General features: G+C 35.7%; 1 protein-coding gene and 1 pseudogene across 4 annotated transcripts in view; both read left to right on the top strand.

Annotated features, from left to right (window-relative positions):
• Positions 1-25405, top strand: part of LOC149535014 (uncharacterized) — a 286870-nt gene that overhangs the window by 258389 nt on the left and 3076 nt on the right. For all 4 annotated transcript variants that reach the window (XM_089806713.1, XM_089806712.1, XM_089806711.1 and 1 more), the window contains one exon: positions 11695-11794. In XM_089806713.1, the coding sequence (XP_089662839.1) occupies positions 11695-11794 (100 nt within the window). The remainder of the gene's footprint in view (positions 1-11694; positions 11795-25405) is intronic.
• Positions 21571-23157, top strand: LOC149535015 (WEB family protein At1g12150-like; annotated as a pseudogene).

The raw sequence follows: 25405 nt of genomic DNA, 5'->3' as shown, positions 1-25405 counted from the left end.
CTGCTTGTTGAAGATATGATTCATGCAAGACTGGAAAGTAGCTGGTGCATTGGTAAGGCCAAAAGGCATTACCAGAAACTCATAGTGCCCGTAGTGACAACGGAAGGCAATCTTGTGTACATCCTCTGCCTGTACCCGTATCTGATGATAGCTTGAACGAAGATCAATCTTAGAAAAGTAGACAGCCCCATGTAACTCATCTAACAACTCATCAATGCGCGGAATGGGATATCTGTTTTTTATTGTCTTCTTGTTCAAAGCTCTATAGTCTACACACATCCGTAGAGTCCCATCCTTCTTCTTAACCAGCACTATAGAAGAAGCAAAGGGGCTGAAACTAGGCCGAATGAAACCCATGTCCAATAGCTCATGAATAGTCTTCTCAATTTCATCCTTATAGGCTCTAGGATGACGGTATGGGGTAGTAATAACTGGCTTCGCTCCATCCTCCAACTCTATACCATGCTCAAACCCTCTATCTGGTGGTACTCCAGGAGGTATATCACCAAACACTCTACCGTGACGACCCATCACTGGCTGAATGTCCACATGAAATACATGATCATCCTGAGATATGGGTGTTTTGGATTTAACCAAACAGTGTGTAGCCCAAAGCACATCATTATGCCTAAGGATGGTCTCCATCCTGCGAGAAGTCACCTCTCTAGGTCCACCATCTGATGCTGCCCTCAAAATCACCTTCTGCCCACCAGAAAGAAACTCTAATTGCATACGGTGGTGATCAATAATGTAACGCCCAATACCTTGTAACCACTACATGCCCAAAACCACATCATAATCTTCTATGGGAAGCACATAGAAGTCATCAGTCAAAGTATAATCTCCCATCTAAATACTAAGTTGTGGAATCCGCTTGGTACAACCCAAGATAGCACCATCAGCCACCTTCACTCCAAAACCACCAAACTCCTCGTACTGTAAGCCACGCCTCTCAACTAATTTTTGATCAATAAAGTTATGTGTAGCACCTGTGTCTACCAAACTGGTGATCTGCTTACCCTTAAGTGTACCTTTCAACCGAAAGGCATGAAACTTAGGATAACTGGAGAGGGTAGCCATAGCTACTTTAGCTGATGCCACAGGCTCAGGGGTGTCTAACTCCAACTATGTCTGAAACTGCTCAACATCCTCTATATTATCCTCAATATCAGTATCAGGAACCTCCTCATCCCCTAACTCAGAAGTCACCTCAATCAAATGAACCTTTCCTTTACCCATACAACGGTGTCCTGGTTCCCATGGTTCTTTGCAGGAAAAACACAACTTTTTCCTCCTCAATTCATTCCTCGTCTCCTGATTCATCCAAGGAGTTTTAGATGAGGTCCCTCCTTTGTTCTGTGACGTATTGGCCTTCTGTGCAGGCTGTGAATCTCTAAATGGTTTCTTATCTGCCTGATAAGAAGTGGGAACAGTATCCAGTCTCAATGTCACATCAATAGCCTCCTTAAGAGTAGCTGGTTGGAAAGCACGTACCAACCCCTTTAGCGTATCCTGAACAACATCACACTGCGTTTCTGGGGCATATCAGGTACCATAACTACAATATGTTGGAACTCATTAATATAGGCTTCTGCATGACCAGTTTGTTCAAGGTGAGCCAACTTTCTGTAATAAAGTTCTGTATCCTTACGGTCAAACCGTGCAATGAGTCGCTCGGTGAACTCAGCATAGGAGTGAACTAAGGCATGATCCTGGGTGACTAATCCATGGTGCCACCAATCATAGGCAATCCCCTCTAAATGCAACACAGCAAACTGAATAGCCTCACGCTCAGGCATGGGCCTTAATGAAAGATATATGTCTAGCTTGTGGACCCAAGCTCGTGCGCTAGTGTCTCCTAAGCCATTATATGGGGCCAATGTAATCTTCCCAGTAGCTCTGTTGAGGTCATAATTCTGCTACTGCTGTGGTAGTCTATTACCACGATCTCCCCTGAACCTGTTTGTATCTCTACGCTGTGCACAATACTGGGGAAGAGGGAAGACATCCCTAACCTCAGGAGGTAGAGCTCTCCACTCAGCTGTGGCCGCCAAAACTGACTCCTGAAACCCCACTTCTGGTGGTTCCACCTGTGCTAGCCGTTCACTTGGTATGAATTGGGGAAGCAATGGCCTATTTGTAGTAGGTGTATGATGACGATGCCTCCTATTGGAATGAAGGGAGCTCCCAATTGAAGAATGGGACTGATGGCTGCGCTGACTACCAGCCACTGAAACTGATCTGCCTTGCCTGCCTCTGTGTCCACCCATCTCCAAACGCTCCAAGGTATCTTGTAATCTGTCTAATGCCTGAGCAATCCTAGGCTGAGTAGTGAATAGGGTCCGCACCATCTCTCTTTCTTTTGCCTCTATAGGCATGCCGTCACCAGCAGCACCCTGTGCCTCACCCATAGTTGGTATCTGTGTGTCTCTGGTGGCCTCTGCTTGCCACTGGTTTCTCCTGCGCTCGTAGAACCTGTGTATTTCTCCACCAGGATGCATAGATTTGTATTCAATCCACCAACTAGTGACTATCCAGATGCCAATGTGAATTATCAAAACTTTTTAGCCAATACCCAGATGCTGAAATGAATTATCAAAACTTTTTATCCAATACCCAGATGCCAATATGATTTAGCAAAACTTTTTAGCCAGCACCTAGATGCTGAAATGAATTATCAAAACTTTTTATCCAATACCCAGATGCCAAAAACTGTTGTAACAATTTCTCACAAACCCTACAGGTTGGCAGGATGTAAGCTCTGATACCACTGAAAGATCCCTGATGGATCTCTGCTGCTAATCTGCTGTAGCTTTATTATATTTTTTTCTTTTTAATTTTGTTTTTCCTGTTTATTAAAGTTTTCTTGCAGAACTAGACGGAAATGCAAAAGAGTTTGTTTGTTTTTGCGTTTTTGATGATTATTCAACATAGAAATGAGAAGGAGTAAATGATATGAAAAGAGTCTGAAAACAAATAACAATATGCAGTAAAATCAAAATTGATACAAATCGTACTAGGCAGATCTCTGAATTGTAGAACCAAATAAAGAATCCAGTACATTTTCCCTAACAATGACGCCAAATTGGCTGATGGAAAAGGACTGTGAACATGCATACGTCTGCTGCTGACTATCCGACTATATTTCAAAGTGCTGCAAATGGCGGCTACTGCTGCAAGGCTCACTTTACCATGTACCAATAATCGTGCCCAGCTAAACAATACTGTGGACCCAAGTTGAAATGGCGTCCTCCTTCCCTGATAACAGTTGATACCACTGAAAATTCCAAGACCAAATACTGCTAAGGGTTACGTCCCAGCCAGTAAATACCCTGGGGTTTGCGTCCCAGAATAAAATCGCCCAAGCAGAGCAAATTTGTAAACAAGTTTAAAATGCATAATATGAATGAGGAATGGCGCCTCCATCTCCTTATAACCCCTTCCAAAGAAAATCGAACCCTAAAGTGACTCCAAAAGGCATTGGGTTACAAAAGTGATTTAAGTCTTATTTTAAAGTGGCAATGTTACTAAAAATGACCCTTTTTCTCCATAAACATAAATCCGTTCATTGAATCGCCTTGAGACCAAAGAGAAAGATTTAGAAAAGTTCAAGACCTTTCCAACGAGCTATCACACCAAAGGGTACGCATCCAAATGAGGTCAAAATTCTCCTTATTACTCCAAAATGGCTATTAACTTAGCCTTATTTAATTATTAAACGCTAACTTAGGAAATATTAAAAATATAACCCAAATAGCTACAAAATACCCAACTGACATTACAAACCATAAAATCATCCTGTCACCTGTCTATGACTGAAGTCAAAAATCAAGGATCCACTGGCAGTCTCATCCCTAAAATCTAGGGATGCTCCTAAATTTTAGGAAACAAGCTCTATCCCTCTGAAACTGAACCCAAAGAGCAAACTCATGGAAACCCAACCCTGTGCATGATTATACCTCCTAAAAAGTAGGAATGAACCCCATAAATATAGGAACTGTCTCCTAAAAGCAAGGAACGTCTCCCAACTGATCACTAACCGCCAGAATACCAAGTCCCCAACACTGAATAACCATACTGGGTCTCTATCCAACCCTATCAGCCTAGAAGACCCCATAATAAGCTAACTCACATGTCTCTGCTAGATTGAGCTAGAGTGGGGACATGACATCTAATATGAAATTGAATTCCAGTCTTGTGTTATTGTTACGAAGAATAAAAAGTGAGCAAAGTTTTTGTGGAGGGATTGGTTTTAGTTTGTTGCATAATATTTTCTTTTCATAGGGTTTTGTAATATATTCCTACAACTTCTATCCACTTTTTCTCATTGACATAATTGACAACATGATGTGAGGTAAGCCATATGCTATGGTTTCAGTGCTAATTTTTTGTGTAATCTTTGCATAGCTAGATCATTTTTTTCCTTTAGTTCATTCTAAAGTAGTTTTCAAATTATCTTTGAATTCTTGGTTTTATATTAGGATGTTTTCATATATCTAATATTGTAACACCTAGTATTATCTATGCCCCCTTGTTTCTTCACATAGAGATAATTTGAAATGTAAATTATTTGGTAATGTTTTTAAAAATGTCTCGCACCCATAAACAACCACAAGAAAATAGTTTTTAGATCATAGTTTTAAATTATTACTATTCATCCATCACTTGCAATAATAGAATAGTAGGACAATGTGGACATGCGTACCCAATAATTGTAGTTGTGCACACTGCATTTATTCAAACCACGACATTTTAATCTCATGGATGATCTGAGGGATGGAATTTTTACACCAACCAAAAGAATTTCCCTAAAAGTTCCTAGACAGCTTTTTGCCAAATTAATTTTCAGAGAGAAATCTAATGTAGATAGCATTCCATAAGTTGAAATCTTTGAACCGTGAGCCATCTTGTCAAATAGTTGGCATTCATGGTTTGTGCTTACACATGAAACATTCTATGTGACTCGTCTCTTTAAGGCATCATGTTAAAGAGTTCACATATTTTGTTTCTACATATCTACCAAAGTCCTCAAATGATAATAGAGGGAACAACTCATCTGATTTTGCTTTATCTATTTGAAGTTTTTGCTTTATATTTTCTACCTATAAAAAGTTCATCATATCTTGGTAGTTCAATCTTTGTTTTATAGTGTTTCTAAAGAATCAATCTTATGTAGTTACTTTCTTATAATTTGGTTGGTTAATCATTATATTCTATAAAATGTAGATATTTTTAAAGAAACCGCCCTTTTAAAAAATATTTGTATCTTTAACGTCAAATGTTTAATGCATTTATATATAATTACTACATATATATAATTCAAACAAATAGTTGTCTTGATCCACAAACATTGATGATTTAAATAGTATATATTTAATTTTTTATCATACTTTACTTATCTTCTAAATGTTATTGGAATTTATGGTCTCTTTTAATTTATTATGGCTCTCTTTGATAGAAAATGCAATTAAACTCATGAATATATACATCCACACCTCCATGTCTTGCACTTTGCAATGAAAAACAACAATTGTTATAATATTTGATCATGTGGGCATTAGTAAATAAAATAATTTTATTTGAAATTTATATATATTATATTTTTTTGCCTTATAAACTAAAATGTAAGTCATATGAAAAAGGAGCTAATCACCCTTTAGAATTAAAATGTTTAATAAAGTGAGTACGCTTTTTTGTAATCAGATAAGAGCATTTAATTTTTTATAAAGCTTTGTCAAAATAATGATATGGCATAAACTATACTCCCTTACTTTGTATGAGTTTGAATTGACATTCATCCATTCTAAGAGTAAATATTTAAAAGCTATAATTAAATGTAACAAAGATATTTGAACACTATTAACACTAAAATACAACTTATTTAACAATATATACTCATTTTATACAATATTGTATCTCAACGGCTTCTTATCTTAGTGTACCTAAGTCTATTTAATACTTCGAATGACCCCATGAATTAAAAATACAATGCAAAACTTACAAATTTTTACCTTGTAAATTAGCCCAAACTCACCCAATATTTCTTTGATCCTAAATGCATTGATCTCGATTTCCTCAGGTTAGGGGAAATGAATTGCAACAACATTCATTGGACCATCCAATCAAATGCAACCACACATATCAAAAAGATATCTCAAAAGTTTGAGATGTCTGTACGATCACATTTAATCGTTTTCATTAAATTCATTTTGTAATTTCATAGATCTTCCAAAACCTCATATTTAGTTGTATGTTTAAATGTTTTTTATTGTTTATTGATATTCACATAACTTCTTATTGTAATATTTGGTTTCAGAAAATCTAGGGTTATTGTATTGAACTATAATATTTTATGTTTTTTAATAATCGATTTACTTCAACCATTCAATGATTCGAATACCATTTAAATGTTTGAGATATTCTAAATCTGACACTTGTTAATGATTTTCTTAGATTGTTAATTGGGGAAAACATCTAAGTTATGCTAAAAGTGTCTTTTAAATTATATTTAAGAATGATTAATGATAGCAATGACTAATTATACGTTTGGTTTCCATGAGTGTGTCAAAAACTAAGATTGGATGGCTAGGTACTCTGAAACTTAACATGATTTTGATGAATTTGTTTCTAGAGTCTATATTAATAAATTCCTAATTCAGAATGCATTTGTAGTAGGTTTTTGAAAAATTATTGTTGAGTCAATATGAATGAACTTGAGGTAAGATGTATGTTTTTTTAATCAAACTATGATCCCCTACTAAAAATAGAAATCAGATTTATTTTTTATCAAACTATGATTGCCTACTACAAATTGAAAATAGATCCTACTTAATCTGAGTTCTCTACTTATTTGGGAAATGACTAGCTTTTAGTTTTATTATTTTCTCGTAGGTATATTCAACATTGTCTAAAGACGGAAGAACAAAACTTTGCAATACAATCAATTACCATAAACTTTCGTTTGAAGAAAGTGATTTCATATTACTCTTAGAAGCATGAGATCCCATTACTCAAAATCCTCAATTTCTATCAACAATAGTTGTAAGTGTTCTCCTTAATTAACAAGAGAAGTTTTGGAACATTCTTGATAGTCATTAAACCAAAGACTTTGTATCCTCTCATTTTAGTAATCATGTGATAATATATACTCTTTAAGAAGTTATTAGTGACATTTCCTTTTCTTATGTACAACTTCATTTATTTTTTTAAATCAAACACCTATCGGCGTATCCCATGCACCTCCCTTCAGTGCAAGTGCTAGTTCATATAAACAAATTAATAATAATTTATGTTGTATGTGTTAGTCTTATGCTGAATGGATGTAATTGATCTACTGACATGCTATCCTAGTATTAAAAATTATTACTAATTATTAATTATTAAAATATTACTATAAGTCTAAGTTGCCGGATTCAGACCCTGGAGCTCGGGTCCGGGTCCGGATTCGAGCCCGGGTCTGCGGCGGACCTGCGCAGGTGGGGCCAAAAAGTGGCCCAAAAAAGCATTAAAAATATGTTTTTAAATTTTTTTTTTTGCCAAACCCTAAAGTAAGGCCTATTAGATGCATTTCATTCATCTAATCTCTCATTTGCTTTGTCATTTTGGTGTGGCCATTTTGCAAGTTTGAAGAGAAGGTTGTAGAGATTGTTTGTGAAGTCTCAAATCCTTCAAATAATCAGTGTTGAGTGTTCTAGGTATGCATTTGATCTTTCCTTTTGCTTCTTTCATAGTTTGTTTTTAGTTTTTTTTATATTTATTGTTCTAAATTTTTGTCAAGTTTTGTATAAGTTTTGACATATTTTTTTAATATGTTTTTATAGATTGCAAGAATCCAAGAATGAGTAGTCAGGGTTCAGTGGGTGGGGTGGGATCCCAAAGATTTAAAATTGATAAAGGCTCTCTTTTTTGGAAGTATACAACAAGAATTGAGCAATGTGCTGGTGGGGGAGGGTATATATGGAAGTGCAATTTTTGCCAAAACCAATATAGAAGCTCCTATTTCCGGGTTAAATATCATTTGATAGGTCCACCAGGTCAAGGGATTTCCATGTGTGACGGGCCCCCAGAGGGAGGTAAAAAAGGGGCTCCTCAAATAGCAGGCATGTTAAAAGAACAAGAAGAGGCTGATAGGTTAGTGTCAAAGGCAAAAAAAGATAAGTCAAAGCAAAAACCACCAACACCACCCTCCCAAACAATTAGTAAACCACATCCCTTCCTACCTACCCCATCTATGGATGAAGATGAAATAGAAACACCTGCATCCCGCAAGAGAGGCCCATTAGATATGGCATTTGAAAATGACAAGAGAGAAATTGCTGACATAAAGATTGGGCGTTGCCTCATTACAAATGGTGTTTCATTCAATCTAGTGAGATCCCCTTATTGGAGAGAGATGGTGAAAGCAATAAATGATGCACCTCATGGTTACCAATCCCCTGGATATGAAAAGTTGAGAACCACCATATTGCATAAGGAGAGAAAGAATGTAGAAAACCTCCTCAAACCAATAAGAGATTCTTGGATCCAAATGGGGGTGAGCATTGTCTCTGATGGATGGAAAGATTGCAAAAACCATCCATTAATAAATGTGATTGTTGTTTGCCCCAAGGGGGCAATGTTTTTGAAGGCGGTTGATTGTGAAGGGAAAGTAAAAGATGCAAATTTTATTGCCCAACTTCTCATTGAATCCATAGAGTCCGTGGGAGCTGACAATGTTGTCCAAGTAATAACGGACAATGCTAAAGTAAGGCTGCAGGTGCTTTGGTAGAAGCATGATATGAGCAAATCTTTTGGACACCATGCACTGTCTACACCTTGAACTTGGTGATGAAAACAATGGGCAGCCAAATTGAATGGATGAAAAATGTATATGAGGAGGGTGAGCAGATCCAAATGTTTGTGACAAACCACCATATGTCACAAGCAATTTTCAGAACTTTCTCCCGATTGGAATTATTGAAGGTAAATTTTAAACTTTATTTAGCTTCATTTATCATTTTAATTTGTGTCATACTTTACAAAATTTAATACATATTCTTAAATTTTTGTCTTATCAACTTATCATATTAACTTACAATTTGAATTAACATGGTAATAAGTTGCTGAAACAAGGTTTGCTTCACACACAATCATCCTTAGACGACTTGTGAGGGTGAAAGAGGCATTGGATCAAATGGTTATTAGCAACAAATGGGGTGGATGGAAGCAAGCTGATACAGAAAAGGCCAAAATTGTAAAGGATTTGATCTTGAGTGATGATTTTTGGAATAGGGTGGAATATGCATTAGAACTCACCGAGCCCATCATGTCTATGCTTCGGTATGCCGACACGGATGAGCCTTGTTTGGGGAACATATATGATGCCATGGACTCCATGCTAGAAAGAATAAAATCAATAAGTTCAAATTTTTATACAATACTTTATCCTTGTTTATTGAGAGATTTTGATTTTTTATTTTAATTAAGTTATTAACACTATATCAAGATAACTTACATGTACATCATTTGACATCCCAGGTCATTCAGAGGAGAGAGCAGTATCCTGATACCTTGTACAGTAAGGTGGAGAAAATTGTTCTAAATCGTTGGAACAAGATGACTACACCGTTACACCTCCTGGCATATGCACTTTCTCCTAGATATTATAGTAGTGAGATACTTCCTATTCCTGGTAGAGTGGCACCATATAGAGATCTTGAAGTTGTTGCTGGGTATACGAGGGCACTTAACAGGCTCTTTAGTGATCTTGATGTGGCATCAAATGTTAGGAGAGAGTTTGTTGATTTTGTCTCAAGCAAAAATGCAAAGCCTGATGCAATCAATGACCAAAGTAGATTGGATGCCATTGGATGGTGGTACTTACATGGGGAAAGTTACATGTATCTCCAACCTCTTGCCATTAAGATCTTGTCACAAGTATGTATTTAAGTTTTTTTTCCTTTTCTTATGGCCACTTAGCTTGTCGAATTAGCACTCTTAAATTCCTATTGTATTGTAAAATTACTTAGCTAATTTTTTAAAATTTGTTGGTTGTCTCTCTAGGTTGCGAGCTCTTCTGCTGCTGAGTGGAATTGGAGTACATACTCCTTTATCCACTCAGTGAAGTGTAACCGGTTGGGTTCGAAGAAAGCAGAGGACTTGGTATTTATTCACAACAACTGGCGCCTCCTATCAGGCAAGGATCCAGGATATAAGAAGGGACCAGAGAAGTTGTGGGATGTGGGATGTACTACCTAAGACTTCTAACTTGGATATGACTATCCAAGATATATCTAGAATTTCCTTGCTAGATGTTGAGGAGGACGAGGAGGAGGATGTGGCTGCATTTGGGGCTAGTGGAACCGGTTTGGATTCCAATGATGTGGAAAATGTCAATGATATAGATGAGGATGAAACCATTGATCCCTCATATTTTGACGACCCATTTGACCCTTGAAGAGCATTTGCATCTTTGATAAACTATGTTTAAACATTTGTCATTGACTTATTGAGTCATTTATGATTTATCACTATGTTTCACAGTTTCAAACTTTATTAAGTCATAATTTATTATCTATCAATTTGATGAAGTAGTCTATGTTTTGAAATTCCATTTTGCATTTTAGTAATTCAATGTATGATTTTATTTACAACATTAGCATAGATTAATGAGTGAGTATTTAGTGTTTATCTTTGACATTTGGCATTGATCAATAATCAAGTAACATTGATATATTCATACTATGGAATGACTTACTTTTACTTTTACAACTATGTGAGTTTTTATTTTTTTTGCATATATATATATATATATATATACTCACGAACCCACCCATGAACCCAAATGGGGCAAAAAAAAATTGCCTAAACCATCGAATTGAACCCCAAACCCGAACCTGTCCCCAAACCCGAACCCGTCCCCGAACCCGAATCAGCAACTTAGCTATGAGTTAATCTGTATTTTAAGAAAAATATATATGTCGTAACATATATTGCTATTGTACACCTATTAGGCCTGACACAGCATTAGTATAAGATATTTTGTCAAATGCATAGCAAAAATATAAGTAAAATTAGATCGGTTCATTTCACAGGACATAACTGCACCTGAAGGTAAATTAATGTAATTTTTGGTTGTTTCTCATTCTAGCTTCTTTTAAATGCCTTTCTTTTTCTCATTTATGAGACGTATCCTTGCATTTCTTAGTAAAATTAAATTTCTATATAAAATGTTGACAGAGGAATGTCTGAAATGTTTGTTTGACTTATAGTACGGTAAAATTCTTCTAGACATTTTTTAAAAACTGAAATAATCTATCATGCTTTGAGAAACTTACTGCAAATGTTTTAACATAATATTATTGCTGAACAAGTTTTCTGTATTTAATCTGTAATCTTCCATATGTAATCTTGATAATGTATACAATTTGCATAAATCAATAGCCAAAAAAATTCCCAAGTTTGAGAAACATACATAATGCATGTTTGAGCTCATTTTCAAGTAACTTACATACACAGAAGCCTAGTGTTTGGTGTTTTTTAATTTTCACGAGTATTATGCCTATGCTGCAAAACTTTATATTATCACAGCTAAGACAATTTTAATAAATAAGAATGCCCTTCTGGTTGGTATTGGTCTTTTGAATGCCTTTTTTCATTTTAATTTATGACTTATGGTGCTATATATTGGTCTTATGGGTTTGGTATTATGTCCAGATCTACCCTGTCACAGTTCTAGGTGGTGAACAATATATACAAGCACTGAGAAGACCTTTTCATCATATTCCTATGGTTGCCTCTCAGGGAATTACAATGGGTTTGTATTCTAATCGGTACTCAGTGATTGTATTTTTCCTGAATTTTCTGTGCAGGTAGTTTCTTCAATTAAGTTGTAAAAGGTTGCCTTCTTAAATAATGGGTGCCTAAATATTTTTATATGGTTACACAATGCTTTATAAGCTGTAAGTGTTAAAAGCATAGCTGTGCTGTAATTACATAGAGACAAGAATCAAGTAATACTCATATATTTGTGGTTTGCAATTTTTTTAATCCTGAGAGATACGCCTGATATACAATAGAAATTTGTGCAACCTTGAAAAGACTTATCGCATTGTATCTGAATTTCATTTGATATTGATTGGTACTGATCTGAGTTCTGTTCATTATCACTGCATTTTTTTTGTCCTTTTGGTGCTTGGTACGTTACATTTGCCCAGCTAAAACTCTTTAGAGCTCCAATGCATCTGCTCCACTGCTCTCACATCAGATCTGGCAAGACTATTGCGGCCAACACTCAAAGAATGAAAGTACTCAAATGCCTCCAATGTAATGCACGACGTTAAAACCCCATCACCTTGCAAAAGCATTCACCGTAGAGTCTTCAATCACTCATTCTGTCAACATCATAAATGATCAACCATAAATCATGGTGTCCATTCATATTCTTATTCCCATTTGACCTCCTTTCCTAATATTCAGGCCATGCTAAATTGTCATTCGTCGACTTATAAATAATATTCAATGACCAAATTTAAATTTATTTCTATGTCCGACATTTCTTACAAATAGCATGCATAGCAAAGATGAATCTTTATGCCCATTGGGGAGTGAATATAGAAATATCTTATAAAATCACAAATGTACAAACATTTCTTTTGAAGAAGACATCACAAATGTCCAACCACATTGTTGAATTGCAAATGAGAAACCTGGATGGTTCCGCCAAAACACCTACTAGGTTGGAATCTTTCACTATTGAAACTAATCTCCTCAAAAATGTTTTTGACCTCCAGAAATTGAGACAAACCAAGTTCGGTCTTTTGAACCACTAGGGTTTCAATCAGAGAAATTGAATATGCATTATACCAAATGAGCACCCAAACCCTTTTTATAATCTTTTCAAGAACTTTCTAGAAAACACAGTTATAACACTACATTAATTAAATGTCTCATTTCTATAACATTCCAAGTCCCAAAGTAACGAGAATTGGAATCGGATAGGAATCGGCAAGGCCGAATTGAATCGGCAAATTAAAAAAACCCTTGAAGTTTAGTAACTTATTTCATAAACCCTTTATCACCGATTTGATTCATCGATCCACAAGAAATCGCTTGGCTTGAATCAAATCGCCGAATCGCATGAATCATGTGAATCGTCGTGATTCTCATTACTATGATTTTGACACATAAGACCACTTTTTCCTTTTTAGTGCCCCAATGTTTAAAACTTTTCATACTAGTTCCAACGAACTATTACACTAAAATACTTTAATTAAAATAGCAACCTTATAAAATTAATCAACATAGCTCACTATTACACCCAGGTTGCAAAAATGGTCAAAATGCATTGGAATCTAAATCTGACTATGCAAGAGTGATACAAATGATTAATGATGCTAATGTAACCCAACGATATGACTTAATATAAATAAATGCTCTCTACATCAATTGTGGAAAACCCACATAGAAGTTGGAATTAAAACTGAAGACGTCATATGAGCCCGCTAAGTCTAGACTATGTGGACTTGCTAGTAACATCAAATAGCACTTTGATAAGGATGACCCATGCCCAAAAGTTTAGTGCCAACTACAAAGCAAGGAAACCTGAAAATGCGGATATTACATCCTGCACTTGACTCAACTAGTGGGAGTTAATGAAGAGACATGTCTCTCCATGCCTCATCCACAATATAAATATTAGAGAGATTGCTGCCTTTGAAAAACTCAAACTGAATAGGCAATGCCATTACATTTGGAGTGATCCTCATAAAACAATATGGCATCAAAGCCAAGATGCAAATGAATAGAATGAAAGAGAAATGGGGAGTGCATAGCGAGTACCATCTCTTAGTGCAAAAAGAAACTAAGTCTAACCAAAGTTTATGCAACAACCATTCACACATTGTTAGAAGCAACAAGCAGTCATCGATCATGAAGGAAGATTTCATTTCATATATTCAGATGAAACCAAATAATCAGCTTGAGCCATGAACGTACAAAACATGGATGCAGATTTAAATTAAGTAGACAAAGTCTCAATATCATGGCAGAGAATATGAAATGAATGTTAAGGTGCTGATTTGAAAAGCATAGGTGTGCGATGACTTCAATCATTGATTGGGCCTTGTAATGGAGGAGTGCAGCGTTAACATTAATTACTGACAAGCATTTGCAGTTACTTCTCACAAGGCTTTCTATCGTTGACATACTCGTTTTGGTATTGGAAACAATTATTTTGCTAGGTTTTGGATTTTGTCATTGTGGAGGTACCTGATGTTGAAACATTGCATGTAAACTATGAAAAACTGTTATGCTTAGCTTGATTAATTGCAGTCCTTAGACTAAATCGAAACATGCTTGGATGATATTGTCACATTACCTAGACTGAAACATCACATTTTGGCACAAAGACACCGCAAGGGAGATGAAATTGACGCAATAATTACCTACTTGTCAACTTGTAATTCTATGTGAATTTCAGCACGACTGCACATTTAGATGGAATCTTTTGTTTTGACATAAGTTTCAAGAAAATGATTTTTTTTTCTTAAAATCATTTTATTCCATAAGGGATTTGAAAAAGGAGGAAATGAATAATAAGGGGGAATATACAAAGAACGGAAAACATAAATTGAAAAAGGAGTGAACGAATAATACGATGCATACAAAGGATTTGTACAGCAAAACAAAGGAATGCTTACCAATCAATTGTATGCCAAGTGAAGATGGTGGAATCCACCAGTGATGCTAGTGCAGTATTAAATGAAGAAATATATTTGAAAGCAGCCCATAAAAGGACAAAGCAATTATAAAGGAAGTGACAAGAAAATACATTTACGCGGACCCATGCTAACAAGGGGATAATTAAGAAGGATGACCAACTTATATAATTTAAAGGTATACGAATTTGTTGATATTATATGGTCTCCATATTAATAGAAATCCGAAACCCAAGAAGGGTATGAACTGATCGTGCTTACTCTCATAAACTATTGTCTATGCATACCACATAGGTATAGAGGGACCCGCCACTAATTGCAGAAATTAATTGGAGTAGATTTACTATAAAGAGATCCATAAAGATAAGAGCTTTTTGCCTTGATCTTTTCCAAGGATGTGCTTGCAGGAAAAGGAAGATTGATATCAAATTTAGAGGGAGTGACACTTCATCAAAGACAACATTGGATGAAGAGCTCAGAAGATTTGATATTCAGAGGGAGTCTAAAGATCCATGTGTGTAATTGCATGATTTTAATGGGCCTACCCCCTATGTACATCACGAGGAAGTGATGACTTCCAAATGATTATCAGTTGTATATATAGAAGTTATTGAAAGGTGGCAATTTTTCAATAACTTAATCTTCTTTTATGATGGACATCTTATGATGCTTAAGCTCATCTTGATAGATCATAACTTGCATGGTGGGTTAAGTTCCTTAAATAGACCATGGCCTTCTATTGTAGTGGTGTTGGCTAATTATTTTGTAAGCCACTGTAACCACGGCTTACAAAATGAGAACTTTAGGCAACGGGGTCATGAGATAAATCTCTCCTCTTTGCAATAGGGAAGGCTCCCTTCTTACCATAGTTGGCTACAACAGAGACCTAACTGGAATTAACAAATGGGTGATTCACGAGATCAATTCCTCTTCTTTTAGGAATGATCTTATACTAACAACAACTATTTGCAATTTAACAAAAGGAATCTATTGCTACGGTAATACCGGTGGCTTAAGGATTGATGTAAGAGCAACATTAAGACAGGAGTTATAATTTAACTTATGTGATTGATAGTGAGAACCCGAAGTCTCCTACAAGCAGTCTTCTTGGATCAAAAGAACAAACAACTAACAAAGTTCAAAGTCTTTGATCAAATATTCAGATATGAAATTATATACAAAGAAGTAAAGCTTAAAGTCTTTAATTCTTAGTACTTGCAGCCATTATCAAACTAAATCAATCTTGTTTTTGAAAGTTCAATGTCTTTCAAAATCAACACTAAATTCTTGAATGATTCACAAGAAGTAACAAAGATGAATCAATCAATGCAACGAAAGAGACAAAGATTAACTCCAAGTATCACAACTCAAAGTTTGGGAAAAACTTGCTTCTTTATTCACTTCAAAGATTTGCAACAAGAAATACAAAGCCTTCTAGTCACAAGGCCAACCTTCTCCTATAAAACACAAGATGATTATTTATAATGAGCTCTCTTCTTTATATAGGAAAAATGAAAAGAGAAAGGTGGAGGAAAAAGTCGAACAACCTCAACCACCTTGTCTTATCTCTAACTAACTACTATGACTTTATTCAAAGTTGCATGCCTAATGCAATTGCAACTTAACTACATGAGCTGACTATACAGGGACATCTTTAATTTTGTATTTACAACATGAATGCTCTTTACATGTAGCTTCTCTATTACTATTCTACTTAAAATATATGTAAAATTGAAATGTTCACAATGTTTCAACAATCTTTGCAAATTTTTGCAGTGAGTTTTGCACAACCTCAGCATCAGGCTCACCATTGTACTCAACAACCATTATGATCCTTTGATATGTGTTGACTGCCTCCAAAACTTAATAAAAATTTCCTTTTTACTTTGTAGTTCATCAAGTGAACACTTCCATCTTGCAAATGTATTCATTATACTAAGATTGAAATCATCCACTTCAACCTGCAAGTGAATTGCTTCAGTGAACTCTGTAAGGATATCTTCTTGTTACTTGAGTTCTCCGTTCTTAGTAATTACTTCACATGACATCTTTTTGTAGCATCCATTGATCATGTGTTCTTTCTCACCAATCTTCATCATTGTTGCCTTTGCATCCTTCATGAGTTGTTGCAGAACTTGTTCTTTGTTAATCATCAAATACTCACCTATTTGGAAGTTCTTTATCAAATAAACACATAAAATGCCCAAAGAAGGCATCTTGAACCCTTCTGAAGTGTATCCGACTTTGCCTCAAAGGCAATTGCTCATAGTACTCCCACACATGAACTATGGACGTCATGTTTTGTTGACAAACCAGAGAAGGTACCCAAGGCAGCAGCAATATATACCATGTAGGAGTTCATGTTAAACACACCAGTAGACAACACGTTCACCAATTGCTCAAATATTGAATCACTTACTAATTTAGCCCAAAACACATTCTTTTTCGACTTTATTATAAGTGAGATGTACTTATACATCCAAGGTTCAAAGGTGTTTGAATCCTTGAGGCCTGCCAAGCGATTGAGCAATGTAATGAGATCATTGATTTCTTCTTTGAAATCACACCAACGCACACCCTTTACTGATCATGTGACGATATTTGGCCTCTTGGTGATTAACCAGTTATCATTGACAAACTTGGTGCAATAAGCAGTATCCTCATTCCACCACTCCATAGCCTTCTTCCTTGTGATATTTGTAACAACTGGAGTGTGAGGAACATGACAAATATGATCAATAGTCTAAGGATCAAGACTAATGATAATATTACCATCTTGGTCTTTGATGGTTCGAGAGGTTGCATCAAAGTGTCTTGCACATGCAAGGATGAATTCATGAGCTGCCAAGAGGAAAGTGGACAAAAAATGAATGTGATTCCACTTGATCCACACCATATCCTTAGTAGTTGCAGCATCAACTTTTGCAAGGAAATCTTCAATGTTCATATGAGAAATATTAGTATCTCGTACTTCATCACAGTATGATGTTACTTGTGATGATGGAATGGAGTTATGATATTGATCGTATTGGTACTTCATCTTCTTTTTATCTTTGACCTTTGCTAGAGGAGGCTCTCTTGACATTGCAAAATGGTACACCTATACATCACATGAAAATCCCATAAAATGAGAACGTCTTCATGTGAATGATCCATAACAAGATTTTGACAAGTTTTCGACAAGATATGGATGGAATGATTAAGGACAGAGAATGAACAAATGGGTCAAGCTCATAATGGCTAAAATATGAGTAAAATAGTCAAAATTGGGTTTTTGGAGTGAATTACATATGTAGCCAGCAAGCTTGGAATTAAGTGAGCATGGGGAAAAATGAATAGCACATTGAGCATCTCATGTTTTAACAAGTGCAAAATGTGAAACTCTATCCGCTAAGCATGTGGGAAAAACTTCAACAATAAGGAAGTCATATGGAGATTCATGGAATGCGTAATGATGAGGTTTTAACTTGCATTCACATGTGAGGGAAAAGCGAACTTATCTTTCTTTTAGAAACGGGATTTTACACCTGACTGCATATGCAAGTAAGACAAGTGCTTGCATATGCAACTTGGAGAAGAAGACGGAAGATAGAAGGAGCAACTTTATGTACACAAAAGAAATGCAAATCTGAAAATGGAAATGACAAAGATTTGCAAGAACTTTCAAGGAAAATATATATAAATGCCTTAGAATAATAACCAAGGAAATCTTACCTCAACTCCACCAAGAATGAGAAAGACAAGTCTTTATCCAAAACTTTGAGCAAATCTGAAATAATCCAAGAGATTTAGGATTTTAGATTTTTCCAAAGTCAAAGACTTAAATAGATTTTGAAATCCACACAATATGGTTTGAATTTGGACATGTGGAGATGGTTAGAGAAATGCAATGCCCAAAATGTAGAACAAACTTTGACCGAGCAACTCCAAATGCAAAGACATAAAAATGGCGTCAAGGGCATAGATTGGCTTGCTAAAATGATGAGAAACAAGCTAAAAATTGAAACCCTTACCTTAGAACTCTCCTGGAAAAGTTCGAATGTCAAAACGCATGAGAAAGCAAGGTATCTTGGTGGAGATAAAGCCCAAAACAGGCTGTTTTTGCCCAAACCACCTTTAAAATTTGTCGCCTATGCCTTTAATGGGGCAATCACAAAGTTAAAATGCCTTTTAGAGAACTAACATGTCACAAACATATGCATGTTGGATAAAAATTGCCGCCCATCTCTTGGTGAAAATACCTTGCAACAATATGCCCAAAAACTTCTCCACAAACGATGAAGGTTTAAACACGTTTCTTGAATATAAATGCATATACCAACAATATGCAATAGCATCAAAAATCACCACTTTATGATGACTTATTCAATTGCTACCTTTAAACACATTTTTGAAGAACAAATACATTTACCAAAATGCATGTGATAGCATAAAAAATCGCCACTTTGGCTCTTCTAGAGGAAAATGCATTTTGGAAAGGCATTCATATGTTGTAAACATATGCATTTGCTTAAAAAATTGCCACCAAGATTTGGGGATTAATGACTTAAGTGAAGTCACATATTTAGAAAGCATTTACATGCCTTCTCGTATATACATATTACAAACTCTTCAAAAATTGCCTCTTAGTCTTAACGCATTTCTTATAGGCATTTACATGTGTTTGTTACATATGCAGTTGGCCTTCAAATCGCCACTTTTGCCTTGCGCTTAAAAGAGAATTTTTTTTTTTAAAATAAAAAACATATGTATTTGGGTCTAAAATCCCCACTTAAGCTTAATATGAGTAAAGAACTCATTTTCAATTAACATTTACATGTAATAAGGACATGCAAATGTATTTTAAAAGCCTGCTTTAAATGATGATTAAATATAAATATGCACTTGTTTATTAAAAATGAACTTTAAATACAATAGCATATGTAATCACATTTAAAAAAACACACTTTTAACGATGCTAAGACTTGAAATTTATTGGGAGTGGTTTTTTAAGAAGTGTTTTGCATGTGGATATATGCAACATGAAATAAAAATCCCACTCTACACACTTTTTATTTTTTTGATTGGTAAACGGCCGAAGCCTAGATTCATTATTGTTATTTGTTGTAATTATTTATTTTGTGTTACGCAAATTCAAACCCAAGACCTCCCACATGAGAGGCTCACAAGTTACCATTGTGTTGTAGGCTCTTGCCTCCCACTCTACACACTAAAGTTGTCTCATGTAATTATATTTAATATCTAACTATAGCTTTTAATAAAGTAACATGAAAAATAGTCTAGAATAAAACATAAAAAAACTATGGCTAAACCAACTCGGAATGAGTTGAAATTTTAAAATGAACTACCAAATCCAATTTAACTATTAAATATAACTTAATGTCATGTAATTGTTAATAAAAAGCCCATTTTTATGAGTTTTTAATAAAATATGTAGTTGACCTAAAACCCCCCACTTTTTCCTTTATAAATAGAGCTAGACAACTCCGATTTGGACCTAAGTTAGCTCAAATCGAGCGGAATTCCAAGGGTTATTCACCAAAGGCAAAAACAAGACCAAAAACTATTTACAACACAAAGAAAAACAAAGAAAGGATGTGAAGAGCCACCAAAAATCGAGTGTTTGCAGTACAAGAAGGAAAATTCTTACCAACGAACAATTGAGGATAATCTCAATGGAAAACCTTCAAAAGAAACAGACAAGACCACACAAAGAACAATTCGAAGATAATGAATTGTTTTCATGATGCCCCATCAATGCATTTAAACAAAGAGAATGCGCCTACAAATCCATGAGAAAATTGCATAGGATTGCCTCAATTTTGTGATGTCAAAAATTAGGACAACAAGTGGACATTTTATGATGTCTAAGACAAATTAAGGTAGATGATAACTTGTATGGTGGATTAAGTTCCTTAAATAGACCATAAGGCTATTGTGATGGATGTCTTATGATGTCTGAGACAGATCATGATAGATTATATTTTGCACGGTAAATTAAGTTCCTTAAACAAACCATGAATGTTCTACGGTAAGTATTATTGAGGATACATTATCTATGGACATTTTGAGTACTTGGCGAATATCACATGACTTGATATTCTAAGGCTATTACTTTTGATATCATGAGATGATATCTAAATGGTGGATATCTTCTGAGCAAAGGTATCTTTAAAACTTGTCATTCCTGATTTTGAATTGAGGTAAATTATATCTTGTGTTTATCCTCCCTAGCTAAGAGGGAGTGTTGATGTTTGGTAGCTTTAGTTGGATAAACATATGAGAATACACACACACACACATTTTGAGTACTTGGTGAATATCATGTGACTTGATATTCTAAGGCCATTACTCTTGATATGATGATATGATATCTAAATGGTGGATATCTTTTGATCAAAGATATCTTTAAAACTTGTCATTCCTGATTTGGAATTGAGGTAATATTATATCTTGTATTTATCCTCCCTGACTAAGAGGGAGTGTTGATGTTTGGTAGCTTCAGTCGGGTAAACCTATGAGACAATATATATATATATAATGAGAATGTGTTAGTACATGTTTCTCTATGCCTCATCCACAATATAAATATTAGAGATTGTTGCCTTTGAAAAACACTTACTGAATAGGCAGTGTCATTACATTTGCAGTGATCCTCATAAAACAACAATGAATATGATATTATGAAGTATTAAAAAATTCTATTTGTTGGTGCCTACATTCAAACCCGAAAGGGAAACGTAGATTAAAAGGTAAAAGGGAAACAATTGCTGAGATTTATAATGTTCATGGGATTCTACAATCTTAGCTGCACTATCAAAAGTGGCATCCTCAAAGTGGAAGGTGAGATGGTGATTTTTCAAGTATAAAGTGAATGGAAGGTGAAGAAAAAGAGATCAATGCAGCATTATCTTGCTGGCTGCTTACATCAGCTCCTCTTCTAGAGTCTAAGAGGTGGCATGAGACTTCAAGAGGGAAGCACTATGATATTAGAAGTGGTGATTGAAGCAAGGGGATTCACTTTCAAGGTGGTTGCTGCAAACAGGGGAAGACTTCTCAATACATTTAGCCCTTTAAGGAGACCTTAACCTATCAAAATGAAGGAGAAATATGTATAAAATATAATTATTTTAAAAATTTCTCTAGCACATTGTATCAGGTGTGAAGCTCGGTATTTTGTATTCTTGCCTAGTTCAGTATATTGGTATTACTATTACCAAATACTTATCGCTGGTCAATCAATGATTTTCTCAAGATTCGGCACTTGTTGAGCTTAAAAGGTCCAATAAAGTGGTGGAAAGTTTAACTCGGCAGCTGGATAAGACAAAGGAATCAAAGGTGAAGGCTGATAAGGCCCCTGCAATAGCCAGGCTCTGTGCAGAAGAGCTGGTTGCTGTAAACATGAAAAGTAAAGAGTGTGGCATTACAGTTTGGCAGACAGAATTTGATTCTGCAAGAGAGCATTATAGTTATGTTGCAGATGAGTTAGAAGTTGCAAAGCAGGAGCTTCAAAAAATCAAACAACAGTATGCAAGTTCCTTGGAAACCAAATTGTCAGCAATCAAACAGGCATAAGATGCAACTTTTGCAAAATAAATGAATGATTATAGAGAAAAGAAGATTCCAATTGAAATTGCCAAATCTTATGAATCACTTGCTCCTGTTAAATTAGCTTCGATAGAATCAGAGAAGCAAAATGTTGCTATTCTAAAAGACAAAAAAGTTGATACACTTAAATCTGCACAGAGTGCAGAACAGATAAATAATACTATGATTGCTTTGAAGGAGGAACCTGATGCTTTGAAACATATTGGGCATAGTTGGCCAAAACAATTTTTGAAGTGGAAAATTTGCAGGAGGAATTAGATTTATCAAAGAGTCCCAGTCCAAGGAAGAACCTTAGATCTTGTTTTGATGCCAATAGAAATCTGAGTGTGGTAGAATCAAAGACTCAAGTAGAAAAAACATGTGCAATGCAAATTCTTTAATATAATCTATGCTTGTGGAGCTAGGGGAAGCAAAATAGAATCTGCAGAAAGTTACAGAAGAGAATCTTTCTCTGAAAGCTTCACTTAACTGCATAAGGGAAGAATTGGAGCAGGTAAGCAAGGAACTTGGTGAATTAACTAACAGAGAGTCAGAAGCAGAAGTGATAGTAGCATCTTTAAATGCCGAGCTTCATAAAAATAGGTCATGACTAGCAGCTGGTGGAGCAACAGAAGCAAGTGCAAAAGATGCTACATCATGTCTATCACTAGCTTTACAAAAACTGGCCTCTGAGGGTGAAGAGGCTAAGAAAGATGCAGAAACAATGAGAGAAGAAGCTCAAAAGGCAACCGTTGCAGCCATTGAGAGTAGATTGCAGGATGCTTTAAACGAGGCTGACACAGCAACTCTTGAGGCTGCTAAAATTGATACAATGGCAGTGACACAGTGTATGTGTCTTCAAGAGAAGAAATAACAATATGCCATGTGCTGATTAAGAGTATGAGGACTATCAAACTCAGTGATAGTCATAATATCTTACCGCAAAATGCAGTCCAAACAGAAGGGTGATATAAAGAACTGTTTGACAGTCATTCAAGACAATAAAGAATCACTTTCAGATATAGATGAAAGTCCATACATGGATTGAAAAGGGTAGTGCAGTTTGAGAAGCAATGGTGGTAATGTGGGAGTGCTATAGGGAAGTGACATTGTGTATAGTGATTGGAAATGTCAGTCAAATGCCTAAAAATATTCAAGGCCAGCACAAAGTGCATGGGATACATGATCCCATGGATCAATGGTTAATGACAAATCTTTTGAAGGGAGTGCTAGGTAAAGAGGACCACATCGCATGATGACAGTGAGGAAGAAATTGGAAAGATAGTCATATTACCAAATTTGTGTAGTGGATTAGGTTAGGCACTAATGACAATGCCACAGTTATGATCCAGAAACAGTCTTCTATGATTGTAGATGGTCATAGACAAGGCACAGCCATGCGCCTTCAAGAAATCACGACTAGATTAAGATGATAAGATGCTTCCACATAAAGAAACAGCTAACATAATTAGATCTTCTACATATTGCTTTGCCCAGAAGACAAATTCTTCTTTGCTTTCTTTGTTGAAGCTTATTTAGGAGACAGCTCTATGAGCTGCTTTGATTCCTTGGTAAAATTTTATGAAGCAGATGAAACCTTTGATGAGGGAGACATCATGTTTGAAGGCAGGTAATGTCAAAAGGATAGTTTTCACGAGAAAAGCCAGTCCAATAAAGTTACTAAAAGAATATCACAGGGCCAATATAAGTATGGCAATGCCATGGATATAAGAGGACAGAAAAGTAAAGAAAACAATCTGATTGAGACATCTATCACAAGAATTTTGATAAGTCAAGAGTGAAAGATATTTTAGAAGTACGTTGGTCAAGAGCCAAGGCATGTGGTAGAATGACAAAACATGCATGACAGTCCCAAGCATGGTTGTCAAAGAGTAGAAACATGAAGAGCAAAAAGGATAGGAAAGCAGTGTAGCTGTGGGTTTTTGAGCTTTGGATGCCACAAAATATAAAAGGCTTGATACTATGTATGTTAGTGAGCTACATATGCCAGTTTTGGAAGGGATAAACAACATTACAGGTGGCAGATTTCTAATGGTGTTTTGAAGGATAGAATAGGTTACTTGGGCACATGGTAAAAGCCTAACCTCGAATATCCCCCAAACCATCCTTGGATAGTTAGACTCTTGTAACCTTTCTAGCACACATCCTACTTGAATGGGAAGCAGTAAGAGGCAGATTATTGATGGTTATAATCTTAAAGAAATGAGACAGAAGTCCCAAGTATCCAGGAGGAGTTGGGTGACTTGGAGAACAGTTAGAGCACATGAAAAACATATAGGAGCTGGAACAGTTTTCAAAGAAGTAACATAAAATCTTAAACTAAGACTCCTCAAGTGGGTTTTGACTCAGCATATAGCATTTATTTTGACCTCACCTGTGTCCTATATTCTCTCCCATGCTTGGGATAGAAAAAAGGGACACCTAGGTGAGAGTAAGGGTGGGAGTTCTTTCTTTTCTGGGGTAGGTGTTGTAGCTCAAATAGGAGCTCTGCCTAGCAAAAATATATCGTAACTAATCTTTCAAGACTGAAAAACAGATATTTTCAGGACTATCTTGATGTAAGAACCTCTTTTTCAATAAAATGAGTTAATTTGTCTTCTCGGGTGCTGTGTTGTGTGTACTCATGAATCTTGGTGTTATTTTCTATTATAGCAGTCTGAAACATTTATGTTTCAACATGGTAAACTTTGAGTTGTTTATAGTTTAGACTCACTTATTGTGTAAGTTGTGTGTCAAAAAGAAGTTAGATAGGTCTCTCCAAATATTTGGTGCCATCACTCCATATAGTAGTAGATTTGATTTTACGTATCCTCTTTCCCTTTTCCCAGCAAGTAGTAGTTTTACGTTAGGTACTAAAAAGGAACCAACCTACTTGGAGCTCACTCCAACAAACAGGCAACCCATAGGCCCATGAGAATTTTTATGTATCAACAGATAGCTAAGTGAAGCATTGTGGCAAGGGTGCATATCCAGTTGATAATTGGAATATCAACCCACTTTTAAGGTAGATGAGAAGTTAAGAAGACAAGGTGGAAGAAGAGAGTTGGAGATGGACATGCTAAACTTTGAGTTGTATAAAGTTTCAACTTGCTTATTGGGCA

Source organism: Cupressus sempervirens, chromosome 10 (assembly GCF_028749045.1).
Source record: "Cupressus sempervirens isolate cs-2001-9-10 chromosome 10, ASM2874904v1, whole genome shotgun sequence".
Classification (NCBI taxonomy): domain Eukaryota; kingdom Viridiplantae; phylum Streptophyta; class Pinopsida; order Cupressales; family Cupressaceae; genus Cupressus; species Cupressus sempervirens.
The sequence above is the reverse complement of the archived record's forward strand: the minus strand, read 5'-3'. Positions and strand labels throughout refer to the sequence as shown.